Source organism: Pezoporus wallicus, unplaced genomic scaffold (assembly GCF_028554395.1).
Source record: "Pezoporus wallicus isolate ANWC-B61680 ecotype Strahan unplaced genomic scaffold, APGP_CSIRO_Pwel_v1 contig_4710, whole genome shotgun sequence".
In the NCBI taxonomy this organism is placed as follows: domain Eukaryota; kingdom Metazoa; phylum Chordata; class Aves; order Psittaciformes; family Psittacidae; genus Pezoporus; species Pezoporus wallicus.
The window spans coordinates 425378-448859 of record NW_026640647.1 but is presented as its reverse complement, the minus strand read 5'-3'; the positions used below and the strand labels follow the sequence as shown (position 1 = coordinate 448859).

Sequence of the window (23482 nt, the reverse complement as noted above, 5' to 3'; positions counted from 1 at the left end):
GGCAAGTTATAAAGTGTCATCTACTGAAGGCAGCAAAAATTTGTGCCATGAGTAGTGAAGGCTGGAATGAGCTGATGGACCAAATGGAAGGTTTATGAGTTTTCCACTGAATACCCTAAACATTCCCACAGCCTAAATACTCTGTATCAGACCTTTCAAAAAAAATCAGGCACCTGTTTCCTTTGGAGGGAAAAAAACAAGACTAGAAAAGACAATGCCTTTTTAGTCCCTTTTACTTTTAAGTATGTAATAGATGATGAGGAAAATAGAAAATCTAAAGAAAAGAAAAATGTGAGCTAGATAACAGAATATTTTAAATGGAAATGCTGACTTCACAGACTGTTCAGAAAATCTCATCTGTGATCTTCTAAAGACTGTGGTGAACTGTTAGAGTTCTCTTCAACTTAACTGTTAAGCAAATGCTTAATGTGTTTTGTGGGCTGACTTATTCTCCTATTATCTTTTGCCTTCTAGAAATTCCCTACAAAATTACTTTTTTAGGCTGGAAAAATTTGCTGTTCTCTGACCTAATGTCTCTCCTATATATTATTTCTCTCCTAAATATTCTTACAGGGCCCTGATGGTCAGCCAGGTGTGAAAGGTGAACCTGGAGAACCTGGACAGAAAGGAGATGCTGGATCTCCAGGACCACAGGGTCTTGCTGGGTCTCCTGGTCCACCAGTGAGTATAAGTAACATAATCAGAGAACCAGTGGCATAGGCTGATCTTGCTTATTTAAAAAATGTTCTGGGTGTTCACTATCACCCCTCTCATTCTCCTTTCCTCTTAGGGTCCTCCAGGTGTTCCTGGTCTGAAAGGTGGTAGAGGAACTCAGGGTCCACCTGTAAGTAAATTTTACTTTTTGTGGCCTGGCTGCAGATAATTTAGTCCTGAAATTTTATATAATGTGTATATCATTCCTCAGCTCAGCTTGATTTTCAGTCTGCAATTACTTACATAACATGTAATATGCAATATTATCTATTTATTATGTATTATATATTCTATAGTATTTAATACATATAATAACATTAGATTTAATAATGTATAATGTATTCTATATTACATATTAACTTAATTATAATATATAATTATTATTTGCTTACTAATTCAACTGGAACATCTGAGGTACTTAGTGCTGTATTTCTTGCAACAAAGTTGGCATTAAGATGTATTTTTTTTAGGGTGCTACTGGATTCCCAGGATCTGCTGGAAGAGTTGGGCCTCCAGGACCTACTGTAAGTCAAGTTTCATATTCCTAATAGGTGTGTTTTATAAATTTTAAAAACTTTAAGACAGAATAAAGCAGGAAAGGTAAAGAAGTGTTTTATGGCCTGATGCTATAGATAACAGCTTGTCAGCACTGACTTCTGTGACTTCATGCTTACATCCGACTGTATTAAATAAAAGTCATCAGTCTTGGGCTTGATCTGGTGTCAGTGTGTCCAAATTAGTGCAAGATTTTACACTGTAATTAGGCTTCGAGTTGTTTGAGCTGCTCTAATGACTTAATTGCTTACAGGAACAAAACAAGAACCTATATTGTCTTGCACTTTATACTTTACTTTCCTTTCCCTTCAGTGGTGACTGAAGTTAGGAGAGTTTTTGGGAAAGGAAGGGCCCCCTACCAGGCTATTTCATTGGTGGATCATAAAATCCATTAAAATAAATAAGAATAATAATAAATAAAAACCCCCACAGAATTCCTTATATCTAAACATTTTCAGAAACACACACACGAAAAGATTATCTGTCAATCAACAAGTAAGGCTCCAACTCCACACAGAAAACTGTCACTCTCTTCCTATGCTTTTTAATGTTTTGATTGCATTCACTGTGAGTTTATCAAAATGTGACATTTATGGAAAGCATAATATACATGTGAACTCTTTGAAAAGTATTTGAAAAGTTAACAAAGGTCCATTTAAAATGCGAATTTGTACTATATAAACTAAAAGTTTGAATGTAGACTTTAGCTTGATGATATTGGGAAGAATGGGCAAAGGCGAGGTTTTTAGCAGTAGTTGTACACCCGAAGTTAAAAAAAAAAAAAAACATGAGAAAGGAGTTTGGAATTGCAAATTGGAGGGGAGCTTGGACATAATTTGATGTTTGTTTCATCTTGTTTATGAACTAATAAGGTTTTAATAAGCTTTTAACTCATTCACACTTTGGGCCTTCCTTTAGCATATGCACATTTCTAGTTAATCAAAACACTATCCTTAGAATTTGGTTGTCCTGATCAGAAAAAGGTCCAATGTAATGAGGTGTTTTAATTTTCCTAGGGAGCTTCAGGGCCTGCTGGGCCTATTGGTGAGCCAGGAAAAGAAGGTCCCCCAGGTCTTCGTGGTGATCCCGGTTCTCATGGCCGTGTGGGAGATCGAGGGCCAGCTGGGCCTCCTGGTGGTCCTGGGGACAAGGGTGATGCAGGGGAAGATGGGCAGCCGGTAAGTCCTGGTTGATGTTACTAACTCTTCCTTGGCCAGCTCTAGGTTTGCTCTCATTGATACTTACCCTTATTGCTACTGTAATGTTTTATCCTTTGCGGATTTCAGGGCCCGGATGGACCCCCTGGTCCAGCAGGAACTACTGGTCAAAGAGGTATTGTTGGTATGCCAGGACAACGAGGGGAAAGAGGCATGCCAGGGCTGCCAGGTCCTGCAGTAAGTAACAACCAAGTCAATATGCCACCACCTGGGGCATTCTCATAATCTTTGTGGGATTCAGAACATAGTGCCCCATAGCATGAGGAGAAAGTTGGAAAAATCCAATTGTAGGAGAGAATATAGAGAGAATAGTAAATAGTTAAATCCCAGGCATGGTGCATGAGGTGGAAGATTTTGCTTCTGCCATGAGGGAAGGTTTCAGCTTGGATCAAGAGTAAGTGGTTAATGGCATTAAGACTTCTAGCCACAATGTTCCTATTTGACTAAAACTAAAAACTTGAAAAAAAAAAATAAAAATCTCAGACTTTTCATTTAGGTTCCCAAAGGTCATTGAGTATAAGTAAATACTCTATAACTGCTATTTCATAAATTGTGAATTATGGTCTTCAAAATTGCCATTTGTGCTCTCTTTGCTTCAAGGTAGGATTTATAGATGTTTATTGGATAGCCTTATGATCCAGGAGATCAAATCATTAAATGGACTATTATTAAAAAGAATGGTATGGAGGATCTGCCATTATCACTGGATCAATAAAATCAATTCATAGATAAAATTGGCCAGAAATTATTTCATGCTAACAAGGTTTGTTGGTGTTGAGATGGAGGGAAAAAAACAAACCAAAAGCCAAAAAACTCCAATAACAGCAACAAAAACGTCATGTTACTTATTTCAAACTACATTATATTTTTCCAGGCGAAAGACATTACCTATTGCAGGTAATGCCATCAGACATATTGATATATCAGGAGAGGTTGTGTGCAAGAGATTTGCTGCTAGATAGACCAATTTCAAGTTCAGTGCCTAGTCAATAAAAGCCTATTCAAAGGCAGATAACACAATTAAACTGCTTAAAAATACACAGTGAATTAAATATATATTCAAAACCTAGAACATTTTCCTTCATTGTCAGGTTTGAAGTTAAAAATGGTACTTCAGACTGGATTAATGAGTAGTGTTTTGCAGGCAGCAAGGTTTTTTTTGTGCTTTGTTTTGTGATTAGAATTTTGATACATTTCTCACCTTTTCCAGGGGACACCAGGAAAACAAGGTCCCACAGGGCCACCTGGTGATAAAGGTCCTCCAGGACCTATTGGCCAATCAGGTGCCACTGGGCCTGTAGGTGAAGCTGGTCCAGAGGTAAGTAATAGAACCTCATAATATGAAAAAAAACCCCAACAACAAACCAACCCCACACAAACAAAAAAAACAGTCCAGTGGTTATTCTCCTTTACCTGAAGTTAGAGGTGGAGAACTTTCTAGTTCTTATGGCAATTCAAAATTACAGAGTTGATCAATACTCTCTGTTTTTATTCTGTAACTCTAGGGACCTGCTGGCAATGACGGTACTCCTGGACGAGATGGAGCAGTTGGAGAACGTGTAAGAATATATTGTTTTCTTAAGTCACTTCTGGAAATCTCCATTCCATTATTGACTTACTGTAGATTTTCTCTCCATTCAGTTAACTTAAATGGAGAACTTGTTCTGAAATTGTTTCACAGCTTTGAATAAGTAGTGCCTTTCAAAGTTGAGGAAACCTGGCTAAGAACACCTGTCTCCACAAACTCAGACTTGAGTTCTTACAGAATTAATATCTTTGTGGATTCTAATTGATACAAAATAGATCAGCAATGCTAGAGTCCTGTTGCATTGCTCTAGTCTAGTCTTCTTTAGATCAATAATGTTGAAATTATCTTCTGCAGGGTGATCGTGGTGAACCTGGCCCTGCAGGCTTACCAGGTGCCCCAGGGGGCCCAGGAACTCCAGGTCCTGTTGGCCCTCCAGGAGATGCGGGTCAAAGAGGTGAAACTGTAAGTGATTTTTTTTTTTTTTTTAAATACCTCCTAAATTAAAAAAAAAACCCAACAACAGAACAACAAACTTGTGTTTGCTTTTGTGCATTGCTTCACATATCTTCTGTATGCAATCTTTGTAGGGTTCTCGAGGGCCGATGGGTCCCCCAGGTCGTGCAGGAAAAAGAGGTTTGCCTGTAAGTACTCCATGGTCGCTGTGGTTTGATCCGAGTTCCTTTTTAGAGGAGAGTGCATGAGAAGTTGAACCTAAATGAGAATGCCTCATGGCCTCAACTTTTATTGAGGGCTTCAACTTCTAGTGTTCAGATTGCAAGTGGATACAGGTAGTTTTCTGAGCTGCAAACCTGTACAAATCTATTTGGATATACTAGTCTTTCTAGCTGTCTTTAGCAACACTGCAAAGATATAATGAATGCTTTGGAAGCCTATTTATTTGGAGTTTGTTGCTGTCCAGATGATGGTAGGAATTCAGTTAGCAAATTGCTGGAGTCCGTGTTTGACAATTCAAATAACGGGTAAGGAAATGAATGCTGAACAAAAAGGCACGTTTTTTGACAAAAATGGCAAAAATATAACAAAATCACCTGTTTCCATGAAACTGCCTTAATGAAACTCAGGAGATTGACTTCAGTCCAAATAGAAAAACAAAGAACACCCATCTTTTTGCATTACATAACTCTTTTACAATCCAAGCTTGGAACAAAAAATTAATTGGAATCTTGAGAAATTCAAAAGAATGTTGTCCTGTCCCTAAGCAGATGTCATATGAGGTACAGGAAAGGTTTATTGAGTAGTTAGTAATAATAATGCCATTGATAAGCTATTTGGAATCTGGCATTGAGAAATTTAGCATGCAGTTTGGGCTGAGAAATACAGAATTGAAAGCAGAAGCTGTGTTTTCCAGTGATTCTTGAATTAGTATAAAAAGTTTAAAACTTTCAAAAATAGAAAGAGTGAAATTGTGATGGTAATAGAACCAAACTATTTGTACTGGGGAGCCTGAACATTATTGTCTTTAGTTAGAGATGGAACTTCAGCTGTATTTTAATCATAGTGAAGGTGAAAGGAGCTCTCAGAAGTGAAGATGCAAGATAGAGGATTTCATACTGAAATTATGTTTTATCATTATGAATTTGTGAGGGATCCACAATATTTCAGTCTCATCTGCAAAAATCATTTGCCATATTCCAATAAGACAAAAAAAATTCTCAATCTTACAAATTTTAGGTAAATGATTTAGTATCTTTACTGTGAGCTTTTTGTGACTGTATTATGAAGCTAAATAGACTAAATTTACTACAGCTAGACTATAATTAAGTATAGTACTGTTTTCTGTGATTATTTACTTATTTTTTTTGGTAAAAAAATTAGTTCTTGGAGTTGCCCCAGCACGACCTTCTTTCTAGCTTTAGAAGTAAAGGGGGTCTGAATGCAGTGTCTAAAAGCGAGTGAGAGGTTTTTGAGGCTGGGGATTTTATTCAGTTCAGAATTTTACATTTCAACACTGATCTTTACAGGGTCCCCAAGGACCTCGTGGTGACAAAGGTGACAATGGAGATCGAGGTGACAGGGGCCAGAAAGGACACAGGGGTTTCACTGGTCTTCAAGGTCTTCCAGGTCCTCCTGTAAGTTGTTCTATTTTTACTATCATTTTATTTCCTTGATAGTTAAATAATGTATCAGGAACATAGTTATTTAAAATGAAAAAAAGGTAAATATGAGGTTTTTTTCCCCCACAAGGTGTTTGTAAGTAACCTGTCTGTACTTGTTAATATTTTTAATGTAATTTTGCAATACTGTTGCGTGATGAAGTAAACTTGCGCTTTGCAAGATATGTGTTCTCCTACTCTTGTTCCATTTTATGCCAGTCACCGAATCTATAACCTGTCAGCACAAGTTGGTAACAAAAGTTGATAGTTTCAGATAAGTACATTAGAGTGTGAAATGCTTTTTGCCAGTGTTTGAACTCTTGACAGTCAAGGAATCAAATGCAAAATCCTAGGAGTACTGTGACAGTATCTCGGTAATATTTTCAAAAACTTCATCATTTCAGTGGCAATTGAATGGAAGTGCTGTGGAAATCTTAATTTTTTTTACATTTGTTCACTGATTCTGTGCAAGAGCTGGAAGTTTAAACATGCAAGAAAAGATTCAACAAGAAAACCCCACATCCAAAGCGTCTTTCCACTTCATAGTAGTGCTGTCAGTTACTCTTTTGTAAGCCAGTCTGATTCTAAATGTTATGAAAGCAAAGCCTTTTGCAGAAACAACTTTAGATATAGACAAGCACCAGTAAATTCTCTTAATCTAAATTGTGAATAGTTGTTACTTTGTGACAAAAGAGAACAGTAAAATGAAAATTAATTGTAAGAGGGAAAGGTGCTACTGATAGCTTATGTATATTAAAATCCTATTCCTACAGAATTGTATATATCACACCCTAATTCTTTAAAACTAAAGGAATATGCTTTAAACGTTACAATGATATGATAATTCCTTCTTTTTAGGGTCCTACTGGTGAACAGGGCAGTCCTGGCATTCCAGGCCCATTTGGCCCTCGGGTGAGTATTATGTTTAAGGTTTTTCTTGCTTGTTTTTGTCCAAGTCAGATTTTTATTTCTGCTTCACTTTTATTTCACTGACTTTTATTGACTTCAGTATCATGTAGAGTCATTACTTTGTTTAATGTAGTAAAATTGAAATTGGTGTAGTTTATAGCTAGAAAAAAAATTATTTCGGAATAACTACAGGGCTACAGTCTCTTTTTACGGACAATTTTGCTGCAGCAAATGTAAAGCCATATATGTGGCAGCTCTGCTAATTGCTACTCTTGCCTGTCATACCCCTGCGTATGTCATTCACCCAAAATTAAAGGAGAACAATGACTTCCCTTGGTTTTTCTAAGTGATGGTCTGTCTCTTAGTCCATATACGTGTGGGTGTACAGCACTACTCCAGTATATGTAGCACCTGGAATTGAACCCACGTAACTGTTTTCCTGTAACAGGAAAAAAGTATACATTTGATCCAAGGTATGTACAAGGAGGTGATTCACTTCAGAACACCAGCGTTGAAACTGCCTTCTTATTTTTAAAGAAGAAGTAAAAGGGTGATTTTTAAAAGTTTTGTAATAGACACAAATAATTGTCTTGCTTCCTGAAAAGTTATTGCTTGTAACCTGCTTTTTTGTTATTAAATGCTAAAATACATTCCTTCTTTCTCTTATACTTCCTAGGGTCCTCCAGGTCCAGTTGGTCCTTCTGGCAAAGATGGAAGTCCTGGTCCACTTGGACCAATTGGGCCTCCTGGTGTTAGAGGGAGTGTAGGAGAAGCCGGACCTGAGGTAAGTTGATGGGAATATGAGGGAAAAGGTTACCTTTAAATTATCAGGCTTTTTTACAGTCCATTGCACCACTTCCTCAAACATCCCTGAGCTCAAGACAAATGGTAAGATTTGATACAATTTCTCTAACAAATAGCCAGAGTACCTGTGTATTGAAAGGGCTTGTTTCTTACTCATTTTCATCTTCCAGACCTGTGACAGTCCCAGTCTGATCTACCTCTGCTCTCCTTAGGCAAGCCTGGGGCTACTACTGCAGTTACCTCACTGGATCCTGACGGATCTGCAGTTCAGCACAGCTGTTTGTCAGGCTGGGTTTTAAAACCTCAGGCCTAAGCATAGGTCATTTAGTGTATGTGGAATCTGGAGTTGTTCAAGCCAGTAGTCCCACAAAGATGGTACTAAATTAGAACAGCTATCTGACTGATTGCTAGCAGCATACTCCATCATCCATTAAAGAAATCCTTCAGTCCAAACAAACAGCCCAAACTCTGACACTCACATCAGCTGATCTTCAGGCTGATCTGGGTTTTACAGATACCAACCATGACAGTTAAAAATGTATTGGCTGTTTTGGAAAAAATCCTAAACCTTTGCTAAATACCCCATCCATATTCCACAGTTACCAATTCACAAAACCCTAAGCCGTAAAACATAAGGTAGGCTATACCAAAGAAGATAAATTAGAAAATTAGAGGGATTTGAGAATAGTGTGATCAGGATGATCACATGAATGATTCTCTTGGGGAAAAAGCGGAAAAGGTAGAATAAAGTAGTAAGAAAGGGAAGAGAGTTTCTGCTGCTATTGTCTCATAAGACATAAGGTTTCCTGTGTTTATCATGTGCTTATAGTATCCCTTTTTCATTTCAATTTCTGCCAATTATCAGTATTTCCACTTTTGCCAAGGCACCAACACTTGAATGAAAAGTCTGTGGTAGAGTGCAAGATTGTGTGTCCAGTTACTTCATCTGTGTAATGAGACAGTACAAGAAATAGCATGTACCGGTATTTTTAGTTTTACTTTCCACGGTGGATTGCATGCAACTATAAATTGGAACCAAAAGCAAGAAATAAAAGTTTGAGATTTCATTTGTCACACGCAGAGTGTGTAAACTTGGGTGTGTGCTCTGTGGTAAGCATTTGGGCTACTAGTTGTGAATTAATTACTCTCAAAGGAAATGCCACATTCTGATACATTGTCTGATGCACCAGAGCATTAAATTTCAAATGGAGGTATGTTACAGACTTTCTGCTGCCAAAGAAGAGCTGGCAGAACCTGCAGGTGGAGATAATGTTTTATTAACAGGTATCTTCTGTGTTAAGACTCAATTAGCACTCCAGGTGTCACAGTCAGGTTGACAGAAGGACCTCACAACCCATCATTTGGGAAAATCTACTAAGTCAGGAAAACACCTGTTCTGCCAAGTTAGGATGATGTTGATCCTATCTCACATATCTGTGGCCAGAAATCTCAGCACTGTGCAGGATGAATGTAAAGATGTTTCTAGTGCCAACTTTGCTATCCAAGCTTTACTAATTTAAAATGTACCTGTGGTGACTCAGGGGAAGCAAAATTTTTCAATTGCTCTAAAAATCACTTACTTCTACTTTAATAAGTAAAGTCATTGGGTAGGGTTTTGAACAAGGAGGGACAGATGGCTTAACAAGAAATGGACTGAGGCCATTCCTTGGTGACTCCTTCTAGCTGTTAAGTCTGAAATGATGAGTGATACGAAGTTGAGCAAGGTATTAAGAAAAGCAGAAAAGGCATGAAACAGAGACAGTACCTCACATGCAGTTCTAATCTCTTACCCCTGTTCCTGGAAATGGGAATTGTTTATCTGTATCTGAACATTCCTTGTGCGTTAGGGTGACTGACACTATCATTTTGTGTAGTATTTATTCTGCTGCTGCCTCTATTGCCCCCTTTTCTTTTTTTTTAACCTTAGGGTCCTCCAGGGGATCCTGGCCCCCCTGGTCCTCCAGGACCTCCAGGCCACCTCACTGCTGCCATTGGTGACATTATGGGACACTATGATGATGCTATGGCAGATCCTCTACCAGAGTTCACTGAAGATGAAGCAGCCCCAGATGACCATAACAAAACAGACCCAGGAGTCCATGCCACACTGAAGTCACTGAGCACCCAGATTGAGACTATGCGCAGCCCGGATGGGTCAGAGAAACACCCAGCACGGACTTGTGATGACCTGAAGCTTTGCCACCCATCCAAGAAGAGTGGTGTGTATAAATAATGCTGTCTTGTTTCCAGTATATACTTGTACATTGGAAAAAAAATGTAATACAGATTTTTGATGGCCTAAATCGACATTCACACTAGGAGCTTGAAAATGTCTCACAAAAATGTATTTCTTCTTGCCAATAAATTATATATGCTGATGTATCCCATATTTATTTATTCAGGTTTTTTATTGAAATGTATTTTAAAATCTGAAATATTTTAGGCTTCCGTGAAATGTTTCTTCAGAAAGGCTTATTACCATGGAATTTTGCTTATATTGTGACAGAGATACATTGGTACACCAGTTGTGAATATTTACTTAATTGCTATTAGCTCAAAATGTTACCTGTGGGCTGACAACCTGTGAATGCTTTCTGTCCAGAATTCTCTTCTGCTGCTGCTGCTGCTCCATACTAGCAGTTTATAGGTGCTAATGCGCTAACATGCCATTTAGGAGCTTTCCTAATTTATATGGATTATATGCAGATAAATCGGAACAAAGTTAGAGATAATTTGTAGCAGGCCTTACCAGGTTTTTGCCCCATTTTCTGAAACTTGTGTGCTTTGTAGGTGAATATTGGATTGATCCTAACCAAGGATGTGTTGAAGATGCTATAAAAGTATACTGCAACATGGAAACTGGAGAGACCTGTATTTCTGCAAATCCATCTACTATACCACGTAAAACATGGTGGGCCAGCAGGTCATCTGACTTAAAGCCCATTTGGTATGGCCTTGATATGAACAGAGGATCACAGGTAATTAAATATATAAAATTTCTGTGAAACTTGTTTCTTTCTGGTTTTGAGCTTCATCTACTATTCTGGGCAGATTCTACTACAGTCAGAACGTTATAACTATTGATTTACTGGCTTATATTCAATTGGTTATTATTATGATACAGTATACAGAGGAAGAGCTTGGAAAAACAATGCAAGTGCATCTAAGGCAGGGTTGGCTACAAGTGTACCACTGCTGGAAGAGATTTATTTCTCTTGATCCAAAAATTATCAACATTTCTAGCAATCTATTGTAGTAACTCACTATCCTTGCCTTAAAAAAAAGTACTTTTACCCTAATGCAAGATTTAAGCCACTGCCATTTTAGTTGAATTCTACTCTTTGTTATGGAAAACTCTTTACCCCTAAAAAAATACAAAACTTAACTTTAGAAATCAGTTTTTAAAGAAAGTGTGAGTATTACCACATGTGTCAGGATGGTCCATGCTGAACGCATCAGTCTCCAGGCAGACAAAAATTCCATTCAGTTTTCTGTTGCGTTTTCCTGCTGTGTTAACGTCTCAAAGACAGCTTTATGATCCTGACAAATAACAGAAGTTTATGATATGAAAAATACATAATAACTAGCTTTTGCTGTTTTTATACCTAGTTTATCCAATCAAAACTACAGAAAATATTTTCAGTTGTTATTTCATTAGGGAGTAATTAAATATCTTTAAAATTAGTATTTGGAGAGTAAAAAACTATCTTGCTATCAACTGGACTCCTGAAAACAGCTCAGAACTTGAACAAATGAGAACATGTGATACTGAGAACAGATGTGGTATGGATTGGTTTCTTGAGATGTTTTCAGTTATTACTAAATTCAGCAGAACTTACCATGACTGAAGATGTCAGAGCTCATGTTCAGCTGCCTGCAGAGCTACACATAGGGGTTTTGTAAGTCAAATGCTCTTTGGAGGAAGAAAATATCTTCAGGAATACTATAAAGGAGTATTTCATTTTTGAAAACTCTGTCAGGTTTTATAACTAATGGTAGTATTTGTGTAATAGTCAGATGCTCTCCTTATGAATTCTAAATAACAAGTGTGTCTAAGACTGTTAAGCAGGATAAACATCTTGTATAAAATAGCAGTGTCAATGTATGAGATTTTTCTCTTTTCTTCTCCAGTTTCAGTGAAAAGTATACATTCTTAGTAAGTCTTGACTATAGATTTTTATGTTGCAATGATTCATAAAGCATGAATAAAATAAAACCAGTACAAGGAGAAAAAAAAGACCCTCATGAATTTCCGATTTTTGTTATTAGTAGAAAAATAGCTTCTGTTTGTTTTTTTTTACAGAAACATTGGCTCTTTGTAAAGCATTTGTCAAACTTCTGTGAAAGTTAATTAGTTAATAAAGCCCATATGCAAATGTATAGTTAATTTTTATATTGTTAAACTTTGGCTGTTTGTAATGCTTCTAAATACATTACAAAACCTATGGAAAACAAGTTGCTGAAGTTGCAATATAGCAGATACACTATAAAAGGGGTTTCTGTGCTTGATGTTTTTTACCTACAACCTACCTAGGTTGCTCTAATGCACTATTTCATATGTGAGGTTTAACTTCTACTGAATCCCTTTTTGAAACAAGGCAGAATTCATTCCAAAACTTGGTGTGTTTGTGGGGGCCCAGCCGCCTTTGAGTTGTTCAGCTGCACAGTTTTATGGTCAAAATTCTCCAAAATGGCCCCTGTTACAGGATGTTTACATTTCTTTGTCCTTAACTGGTAGCATATTACAAAAGAAACCATGTAATGGGGCTTCTGCTAGTCATGTCTGGAAAGGGTTATGGTAATGATAGACGTTTCTAAAATTCATGAACTCTTAATTCATTTTTATGAAATACATGTTGATTTATTTATTTATCTTCACAGTTCGTGTATGGGGATACAGCTGTTACTCAGATGACATTCCTGCGCCTCCTATCAAAGGAAGCTTCTCAGAATATCACTTACATCTGTCAGAACAGTGTTGGGTACATGGATGACCAGACAAAGAACCTTAAAAAAGCTGTGATTCTGAAAGGGGCCAATGACCTGGAGATAAAAGCAGAAGGCAATAGCCGATTCAGATACACTGTTCTTCATGACAGCTGTTCCGTAAGTTTGGCCTTTTTGTCATTTTTATTTAGAAAAAAATCCATAGAAGTAATTAAAGTGCTGCAGAATTTTGTTATGAATTGTAGAAGTAACTGATCAAATCAGTATTTTACTAGAATTCTTCACATAATAGAAGTCTGCAGTATTTAGAGGATTTTTACAAATTACTACTTGTCAATGAGCATTTTGCACTTCCTAGTATTTGTTTAATTGTGTGTAATCACAAAAATTGGTCAGATAACCACAAGCATTTGTCTGCCAGATGGGTAAGTTTATTGCAGCAATGCACTGAAGGAAACTTGCTGGTACTGTGAGTGACTGAGTTGGAAAGGAAAATGTCCCCCATATACTTAAGTGGGCATAAAACCCATCAAGTAGTAATTTTTTCTTATGTTCAGTAGCATTGTCAGCCAAGTCCAAGATACTGGCAAAATATTTTTAAAATTAGTTTGGCACTTGAAAAGTTAGAGTACTCTCTGTGCTTTAAAGTAATATGGCCCAAGGTTGTGTGTGCAGGTGCATATTAAAACATAGAGAAGAATTTCATAACATAGAGAAAAATCAGTCCGGCTTGAGGGAGAAATCCTGGTGTGTCAATCTGACGTGTCTGTTCATTGCTGTAAGAGCAAGATACATACATTTTAAAATAACCAAGGTGCAGTACAGGGCAGGGGTTGTTGCTTAGCAAAACATCCTTTATTGTTGTTTCTTCTGACCTATCAGACAACTGACTCACCAGCTAGAATTTGGGCTGTTTCTGACATGAGCTCTGGCTACGTTTTTCTCTTTTTTTTTTTCTCCTCCAGAAACGTAATAGGAACGTGGGCAAGACTGTTTTTGAGTACAGAACGCAGAATGTGGCACGCTTACCTATCATAGATTTGGCACCGGTGGACATTGGCAGTACCGACCAGGAATTTGGAATTGAAATTGGGCCAGTTTGCTTTGTGTAGGAGGAAGGGGGGAAATTAACACACTACCCAGCAACAGCAGCAATTAAACACATGAACTTAGACTGATTGAAGTTAATCCTGAGACTCTTGAAGTAATGGCTGATATTGGATCAGCATTGTATATACGGTTCTTTTTAAATGCCCAGCCTCCTTTTGAATATTTATTTTACTTTCAAACCTTCTGTTTTAAATGATTGAAACTGTTTAGTACAGCAGTACAATTTAAGAGGATTGATAACCATGTTTTAAAAATAATACCAATCTTTTTCCTCACTTTTGTTTCAAATTATTTTGAAATTTACAGGTATTCAAAATAGATAGTTTTAATGTGGGACTATGTAAAGCTCTAAGGATTATTTCTTTTGCTAGGATGCATACTGAATAACAGAAAAGTAGAGCACTTTTGTGACCTGTTGGCTACATTTCAATCATACCTCCTCCTTCTACCCCAGTTTGTCTTCCTGTGGTTGCCAGTAAAATAGCCATTCACAGAAATCTGACTTTTGTAGAAAAAAATGTCTTCATACAAGATCATCTTAATTTGGCATTGTCTTTCCTGCACTTTTTATGAAATAGTCTGCTCAGAAGAGTATTCCATAGCCATGATTAATTTATGAAGTAAAAACACTACTGGAGTAAATATGAGTTTTCAGTAGGGGTGTCCTAGATCTGAAATTTTAAGGCCAGACTTCACTTCTCCAGTGTATCTGTGTAATTCCATTACATTACCCTTAATCTTCAAAACACTTCTTAAACCCAGTACTTGTTGATTTTCCAATATTTGCCCATCTAAGAAGCCATTACATATCAAATGATACAGATGTCTTACATGTGGTGCCAGTTTATATACGTTGCAAGTCATTCACATGTATACCAGACCAATTTCTAATAAAAAGAAAGTAAATTCAGAAATTCATTGGTTTTAGCTGACATCCAGACATGCATCCCCAGTAATTTGACTTACTGGTCTTGAGTTGTCAAGGCAAAAAAGTTCCATCATTTCTTAGCATGAGCTACCTCATCTCTGGAAGTTGGGATGCATTTAATATTCCTGTTTCTATTTTAGATATCAAAAGGTGCTATGCTTCTGTTGTTATTTCAAGAAAGGAGATAGGCAGGGCAAAATCAACAAAAAAAGTGATGGTGCTAAATGACTCTCTAGAAGGCTGATGAAATGAAAGATGCCTACTGTCAGTGTCATTTTCAGAGCTTAGCTCTTAGGCTTATGGTGTTTGAGAGAACAATGTTACAGTGCATTTATTTGTTGGTCATACAGTATATAGAATGTTTTGTACCACTAGCATGCTTTATTTTGTAAAGTATGTGGGTACAAACTTATTTAGGCTGTTTCTTTATTGCATCTGTGCTCTCCACTTTTTTTTTTGTTCCTTAAAAAAAAAAATAAAAATAAACAGCTGGGGCCATCCCTAAAGAAAGTCATGCACATAGTTTTGTTCATGTATCTTTGCAAAGCATTTAATTAAATACATGCTTCTCGTTTTGCAAGTGGTTTCCTTTTGTAGAATTCCTTCCAGTGTATCCCATATGAGATTATTTCCAGGAAATTAAAGATAGAAGTATTTATCTTTTGCTTTGTTGCTGTTTGAATGGCTGATTTGGAATACATTCTTCTGAAGTAATTTACACATAGGAATAAGAGGGCATTTTAAATAATGCCCTCTGGGCTAATTCTGCAGTTTGTATGAAGTAATCACCAGCAGTCCTGTTAAAGCTGCCTCTAACTAGTATTATTTGAGACTCCAGAGAAAGAATTTTTATTCAAGACTGAATACAATGTGACTTAGCCAATTTCCATTGTCAGTGTAAGTTATCAGATAGATAAGTTTCTGGACAAGACATAAATTTGCACTGTAGGCAAAATTTTATATTCCTTTCCTTCTGAAAGAGTAGGAGCATTGACATTTTCAAGGTTGTCCATACACGTAAGTAGGGACTGGGAATCGGGAATTTGACAAGTTCACACTAATGTTATCTGTTTGGTTTTCTTTACCCAAGCTGGAGCTCAGTAATTTCTTTTTACTGGCATGAAATAATTTCTATAAATGTGACTCAGGTGTGAGTTTATGATACTGGATCCCTGAGAAGTTTTAGATAACATTAATTTCACTGGATAATCTGAGGTGTAATGGCTTACTTCAACATGTTGATGTAAAGGTAGGTCTGCTGCTCTAAACTACTTTATCTGTTATGCAGGCAGTGTGGCACAGCTGCTTGTAAATACAGCTTTAATTTCATGAACCTAGAATGAATGACCTGACAATTTGCAAAAAGTTTATTTATAAAGTAGCATTAAATAAATACCAGTGGCTGTGATCATACCTCTACTGGATGTTTATACAGATGTACAAAATAAATAACATTCAGAGTATAGGTGCTCGTTTGAAATTCGTTTTTAATCTCTGATTTTCATCAGCAGACTATTATAATCCATGAGTAATTATAAATGTTTTGTGAGGCTGTTGAAGGCAAAGAGTATTTAATTTTGAGGGACATTTTCTTTTCTTTTCAAGCCTCTCTTTGCATCTCTCCATATGATGCATGCAGTATTTCCCCAGTCAGGTGAGTTGGGCACTGAAAAAGAGCTTTAACTAGAAAGCAGTCTTAAGTAATATTCTGTAAAAACCACCACTGGAGAATCACAGAGGTAAAGTCTCACTTGAAGTGTGAGCTCTTGGGAAATCCAAGTAGTTGACTAAGGAACTTTTGCAATGCAAGTTGTTGGACGTGTCTTTTTTTCTTTTTTTTTGTCTCTTGGCTATGTTTATAGCATACATGCGTATTACATCTCTTTCCCTGTTTTAGCATTCCTTCAAGTGTTGCAGAATCCTTTTAAGCAGACAAAAAAATTAAAAAGCATGGTGGGGGAAATTTCACTGCTCTAAACTACTTTATTTGTTATGCAGGCAGTGTGGCACAGCTTCTTGTAAATACAGGTTTAATTTCATGAACCTAGAATGAATGAGCTGACAATTTGCAAAAAAGTTGATTTTAATTTATAAAGTAGCATTAAATACATACCAGCTATAACATATAGCACAGTTCTTTGTTGCAGATGGCCTCGAAAGGGTAGAAAATGTAGTTTAGAATGGTTATGATAATATCATTTTAGAGCTTACATTTAAATTAAATTATCATATATTATATGGTCATTGCTATTGTTTTCCATAACTGACGTGTCCTCAGTGAGCAATGAGCCCCAAGACTTCTAATAGCTTACATGGTCTCTCGGTTTCTCAAAACCAGTAGTGCAATAGTTGTGTGGCAACAATTCACTAAAATCTCATCTAGAAGGTAAAATCCTGTTGTTTGCTGCTCATAATTTGGCACTTACACTATGTTTACATCAGTGGTAGAGTCAATGTGGTAGTTTATCTTAAACATTTAAAGAAAGATTTATGGATTCTTTTATAATTTGATTTTAACCAAATCATCTGGATTTGCTGTTGTTTGCTCCGAAGGTGTTTGTAGTATCACTGTCATGATTTTATCCCTGTGCCACTGAACTCTAGATATAAAATACAAGACTTTGTATGTAATCACACAGCTGATTACAGGCTTGGGACTAAGCAGAGCTTACTTGTGCGAGGGGCCCTGTCAGTGTAATGGGAGCCTATCCTTTCTAGTATTTCAAAGAGAGCAAATAAAGCAGCCAAGAATGAAAAGCAACAGTTTGGTCTATAGGGCTATTGAGGTTTTTTAACACAATTTTTTCACCTTCACAGCTCAGATTTTATGCAGCTACGCAGCAGAATCCATGTTGGATTTCTTTTTGCAAGCAGTATGTCCTAACACTGGCAACTTTTTACAGTGTATTTTACTTCTGGATTTATTTCAAGTGAAAACTTTGAAAGAATAAATTCTAGATTAGAGAGGGGAAAAAAATGTAAAAAAGAAATCTTTCAGATATGCTCAGTGGACCTTAGAGGTTAAGATAAATGTTTCCAGATAAAGTTTATCTGCAAGCACAATGAACAAAGAATTGAGATTCAGGTATTAGCGTATTCTTTTGCTGTTGACTAGTTTTAGCGATCTTTCACATTTAAATGTATATTTTGAAAGGAGTTCAATAATGCCATCTCCAGGGCTTTTTTTCTTACTCTTGCTCAACATTTCCTTAATTTATTTTGAGCAGAAAGAGATACAGAGGACAGAACTGATCACAGTGATACAGTTTATTGGATACTTCAGCTTACATGCCCAGTGGCTTAAATGAGAAGTATTAATATTGATTTATATACCATATAATTTAATATTGATGTTATAAAAATAATAAAATGTTCTTGCTCCTTTTCTATTTCCTAGAGGAGCCCAGCTCTGAATGTGTACATCAAATGTCATTTCCCCCCTACTGACTGCATCAGGGCCTTCTTGCAGAGAGCTCTTTAGTAGTTCTGGATGCTTAAAGTGAAAGACCAACAAGGAATTGATAGTTTAAGTCCTCCCTGAACAACAGATTTTGTGTGTTTTTTTTTTTTTTAAATCACAACTTTGGATTTTTGAACCTGTTTTAGAGAAACTATGGAGAAAAATTTGTATTTTGTCTGAATGTTTGCTCTTTTAGGCTGGTGGAGCAGCTGAAGATGCATCTCATCTCCACTCTCCTTCCATCCAGACATCTTCCTTTCTCTTCTGTTTTGGTGCTCCCCTCTAGCTCAGTGGTTATTTTGTTGGGTTTGGGTGCATGAGAGCATAAGTTCAAATGTTGTAGCCTCTCCCTCCCAGATTCATTCCTTGCCTGTTATAACTTCCTTGTAGCTATTATAGATACTTAGCTCTAAGTTTTTTAAACTGAAAAGATTGTAGAGTAGAGTAGAAGAATGCATCAAACAACACAAATATAAGAAAGAAGGTGGTACAATATATAAATAAAACCAACACAATCAACGTCTACAAAACACAGCAAGCAAATATAGGAGAATGAGGGAGATTTCTTTTCCTCAAGTCAAGAAAAAGGTCTAAAGATGGGTTAAGAGCAAAAAGCATTATTTTTCTTATTACTGTAGGGTAAGAGCCCCTAGGTTTCTTTTATCTCATATAGGTGCTTGAGATTGAGCAGTGCAGTTATTGGGCTGCTAAACACTATTACATTCTATTTTCAGGAAATAAAGGCTGTCCTGAAGATTTAATACCTGCTAGGTAGCTGGCCTCGCTGAGAGGCTATTTATAAAAAAAATGGGATACCAGGAAGTAACAGTGTAAAACAATTAGCAAAGGAAAAATGTAGCTAAATGGAAATGAAAAAATGCAATTGAAGAAAAAAGATTTCCTTCAAGCAGGCAAATACTATACAGAAACAAAGGTTAAACTTACAGTATTAGGCAATGATGGTATTAACATAAAAAAAAAGACAAAATATAAATCAAAATCATCAGTTCAATAGCTGAAGTAGAAATGCCAAAGAAACTGTGGAGCTGTAGACCTAGTTGGCCAAATGGTGTGTTTATGCTAGAAAAAGTTTTGATTTTGGATTATTTGTGTCCAGTGCATTGCAGTTGGCTTGAAGTTTAAAGATTTTGTTGAAGTGTGCAATTTCAAGCATATTCTGCAGAAAACATCCATAAAGGAGCCTTCTTGAGCAAAGTTGCTAGATGGGTACCAGAGAGTTAAATTCAATTTCTTCAAAGGCAGTGTTTTTAGCCAGCCTATTTTACCTGCTGTGATGCTATTCAGAAATAGTGAACCATTGTGAAGAATATGATGAACTACAATTGCAAACCACCTGTATTAAACCCTGTCCACCCCAAGAGACCATATGTTTGGTCACAAAGGGAAAACTAGGTACAAAAGACCAGCTTTCTTGTGAAGCTGCTGCTCATCCCTTTGAGGTGATTATTGCACAGCATCTCTACAAGAATGGTAAAAGAAATCCTCTTTTCTGCAAGCTAAAGAAGAAACGACATAATGTCAGAGATGAGAAACATGACACACTGTAGTAGAGTCAATAGACTGGACAATGTGCAGGAGGACCTGAGCAGAGGGATGCAAAAATTTAGACTGGAATGCGTTAGAGATTTACAGAACGTAGGAGAAACTTGGAGAGCTTGATTGCTAATGTGTCTAATGTGCTATCAGTATTGCAAGTTTTATAATCTGCTGGGAGATCTGGAAAAGTACTAAGGTAGCAGGCAGCAGTAGTTTGAGCAGGATGCTAGTAGAGTCAATTTTTCTTCCATCTGCCAGATTAATTTCTGGCACATTTTTTGTGTGCTTTCAGTGAATATGGATTCAGCAATAAAACTGAAGTTTTGACTTTTAATCCAGAGATGTCCATGACTAAAGGTATAGTGAAAGGGAGTAATGTATCTATCTCATGAACCTCCTCTGGGAGAGAAAATTTCTGGATAAGCATAGGTTTGCCAGGTAGAACTTATGGCAAAAAAGAGAATATGATGACCAATGGCCTTTGTGGACTTAATTCATCCTCAACAGCAATCCTTCCATACAGGGTGAACTACATGTCACCTTCTCCCAGTAAACAGGTAAGTAGAAACACAGAAAGCATCTCTTCATCTCCCAAACACCTTTCTGTCCTATTACTTCAGATTTCTCCACATTTTCTTTTAAAACATAAAAAGATACAATCAAGGACTTCTGATTATGAGCACATACTGTATTAAAATAGTAAACAATAAAAAAAGTTTCATATATTACTATAGGTTAAGATCTCTGCAACTGGTGCCTCATTACTCACGTGTCCAGGAGAGAGGCACTTGGTTTAAAAATGAGAGCTTGACAGACCTGACTTTCATTGTGGTGATAAGAAATTGGTATGTTTTTTCAGAGAACCATTAGAGTTTCAGTCTTGGTTGCGATGGGTATGTTATCTGTGATAAGAAATATATTCTAATTTGGTGGCTACAATGAAGATGTGTTAGTCTTAAATAATAACCAGTCCTCCAGCAGAGCTCATTTTCTAGCTTATATCATCAACATGCAGCTGACTAGGAACACTGGAAATGAGATTTCTCTACTAATGCTATCAGGACAGTCATAGAATGGCAAGATGTGAGTTGGGAAGATCTTTCCCCTTACGAATTCAAAATTGTTATACGCAGTTTTTCCTCCAAGTTACTGCCGGCAAACAGACTCTTTAACTGGTGTCACAACACAGGTTACAAATTACATTGCTGCTCATTTAAATGTTTGACTTCCTTTTTCTAGCAAGGAAAGTTGTTGGTAATTAGCTTCCAAAAAAACTTAGTAGTTCAAAGTAGTTCATCACAACCCCATTATAAGTTGACTGTTTGTCCTGGCCTGGTTCTAACTGTAAACTTACCACTGAGGTGAAGAGCTGCAGACACAAGGTTACTGAAGGGCTCCTCTGTTGCTGGTAGCAGTCCCTAGGTGGTTACCTCCAGCAGGGAAGAGCATTAAAGCCAAGCTGCCTCTGCAGTGATCTCTCATGCTCTACCCACCAAAGGCTGTGAAAGGTGCTTGCAGGGTTTTTAAAGCATTGCCTGAAGCCACACAGCTGCTAGGTAGGAGGCCCCTACCTATCACCCAAAGGGAGGTAAGCTTCTGCAAGTGATTCATAAGTGTTTCTAAATTGTTTTAAATTACACCCTAGTCAAGTTTTCTGGTTAGAGAAGGGATTGCTGGCTTCTTGTCATGTTTTTTGGTTGTTTTGGGTTTCTTTCAAACATCTTTTCTGTAAAGAATGCAGAAAGGTGTTGCAATAGACCACTGTCACAGACAGTAGTCAGGGAGTCCAGTTTCACCACAAGAAAAACTCTGGTGTCCTACAAAAGAGTTACCCTTTTAGGTGATAACCTGCAATCAGCTGGAAAGGTGACATTCAAACCAAATATTAAAACCTAAATTAGTGGTATGTTAAAACTGTTGGTATTGTCTGGGAAACTGAGGCACTTTTGGGTTGGTTTGGCTTTGTTTTGGTGATGGTTTTGTGGTTATATTTTTATTTTGTGTGTATGTATTTGCTTTTTTTTTTGTTTAATTTCTGTTCTTGTTTACCCCAAAGAACCATAGTAAATGGTGTTACGAAGTGTTTGCATATTAGCTGGCGTAACTGAATAAGAAACTGTGGATCAGAATGAGAAAGTTCATGTATGAGTCTTACTACTGTGTGAGCAGCATCTTTCCTTATTACTTCAAGCCTTTCATTCACCTCCAGGCCTCTTTTTTCAAGTGTGTATCCTATGGTATTATTTGGTTTTTAATTTATTCAATTCAACTTTAAATTTATGTGCCAAAGAAAGGTGCACTCACTTACTTAAATAGATGCCTAAACCCCAACTTATCTTATAGCTTGAAAGTAGGTGGTTCCAGCCAGCCTTGAAAGACCTCTATTAGTTACCTGCATGAAAATGGGTTAGTCCCAGAAGTTCTGTAGTCTATGAACTTGATGTGCTGCTCTGTAACAGTGAGTAAGGGTGTTGCTAACCTGAAAGTGTCCAGTAAGATTTATTTATTTTTCATTGTATTCCTATGTAAAATAAAAGCCTTTTGCAGGCTGACACATTAAATCAGAGTAAAAAAATACCATAATATTAGAATCTAAAGAATTCCAAAGGATTAGAAGCTAAATCTTCCTTATTTTCTAATCTAATTTTTATTTATGAAGCTGAGCTGTTTCATATGTCTATTATGTCAAAGTTTTCTATAAAAGTACACACGTATCAGAATCATGGTGGCTTAATAACAAATTTGGAGAGGTTTCTTAAAAAACAGCGTCTCTCTGTCCATTTTCCCTGTTTGGTGCAATCCTAAAAGTGTTCTCAGAGGATGCACAACCCATAAACATCAGTGAGAGCCTTTAAGAATCTGGGGTTTTTTTCTTCCTACTTCTTGTTGTCCGACCCTTATAATGCTGGGCTGTAGAGCAATGTGTGGCAGTGCAGTAATGATGTGGGGGCAGGCTCTGTATCTTCCTTCACACGAAAGACTGAGTAGCATCTACCAAAATCTACCTCTGGGAGCGGTTTCACAGCCCAGATATTGGTGTACAGCTAAATTTTCCTCTACTGGCCTGAAACTCAGGTACGGCTCAACTACTGTGGTAACTGCATACCCTTGAATTTTTGCTATGATCAAGGGATGACTCAGCTGTGCAGCTCCAATGGCCATAAAAAATACCAAGATGCTTAGATTGTCAGCTTCATCAAACTGCCATTGCCTCCAGCCTGCACTGCTGGAGACCTTTAGAACATTTATTTAAGCTGCAGTCTGAAAGGATAGCGGTAGCCTATGACTGCCTATTTATTTAAACTTAGGTAGGTTTAAGCTCTTATATTTCCTTCAATCTTACCTGCCTTGGTGTATGAGCCCTATTTTGGCTCTTGATGTAAGAGATGAATCCATGCTGGTAGTCAAAGAGGCTTACCATGCTTCAAAAATGAGCCATTGGATGGATAAGAGTGAAAAAAGTAACAAAGGAAATGTCAGAGTATGATGCAATAACTTGCATCACTCAGAGCTACTGAGTTTTCCTTCAAACAAATTATCTTAGAAAAATCAGTTAAAGTAGTACCAGAGTTGTGGCCTGCCTTATTAACTTGTTTAAAGAAAGAGATTCAGATAGTAAAATACATTTTAAAAAGTGAG

The 23482-nt window shown here is 37.0% G+C and overlaps 1 protein-coding gene across 1 annotated transcript in view; it reads left to right on the top strand.

Annotated features, from left to right (window-relative positions):
* Positions 1–15484, top strand: part of COL5A2 (collagen type V alpha 2 chain) — a 112989-nt gene extending 97505 nt beyond the window's left edge. Inside the window, exons 39-54 of the mRNA XM_057419774.1 lie at positions 574–681; positions 791–844; positions 1185–1238; positions 2286–2447; positions 2556–2663; positions 3697–3804; positions 3992–4045; positions 4369–4476; positions 4602–4655; positions 5997–6104; positions 6987–7040; positions 7714–7821; positions 9769–10060; positions 10632–10819; positions 12723–12947; positions 13754–15484. Of these exons, the coding sequence (XP_057275757.1) occupies positions 574–681; positions 791–844; positions 1185–1238; positions 2286–2447; positions 2556–2663; positions 3697–3804; positions 3992–4045; positions 4369–4476; positions 4602–4655; positions 5997–6104; positions 6987–7040; positions 7714–7821; positions 9769–10060; positions 10632–10819; positions 12723–12947; positions 13754–13900 (1932 nt within the window). The 3' untranslated portion in view covers positions 13901–15484. The remainder of the gene's footprint in view (positions 1–573; positions 682–790; positions 845–1184; positions 1239–2285; positions 2448–2555; positions 2664–3696; positions 3805–3991; positions 4046–4368; positions 4477–4601; positions 4656–5996; positions 6105–6986; positions 7041–7713; positions 7822–9768; positions 10061–10631; positions 10820–12722; positions 12948–13753) is intronic.
* Positions 15485–23482: the final 7998 nt, after the last annotated feature.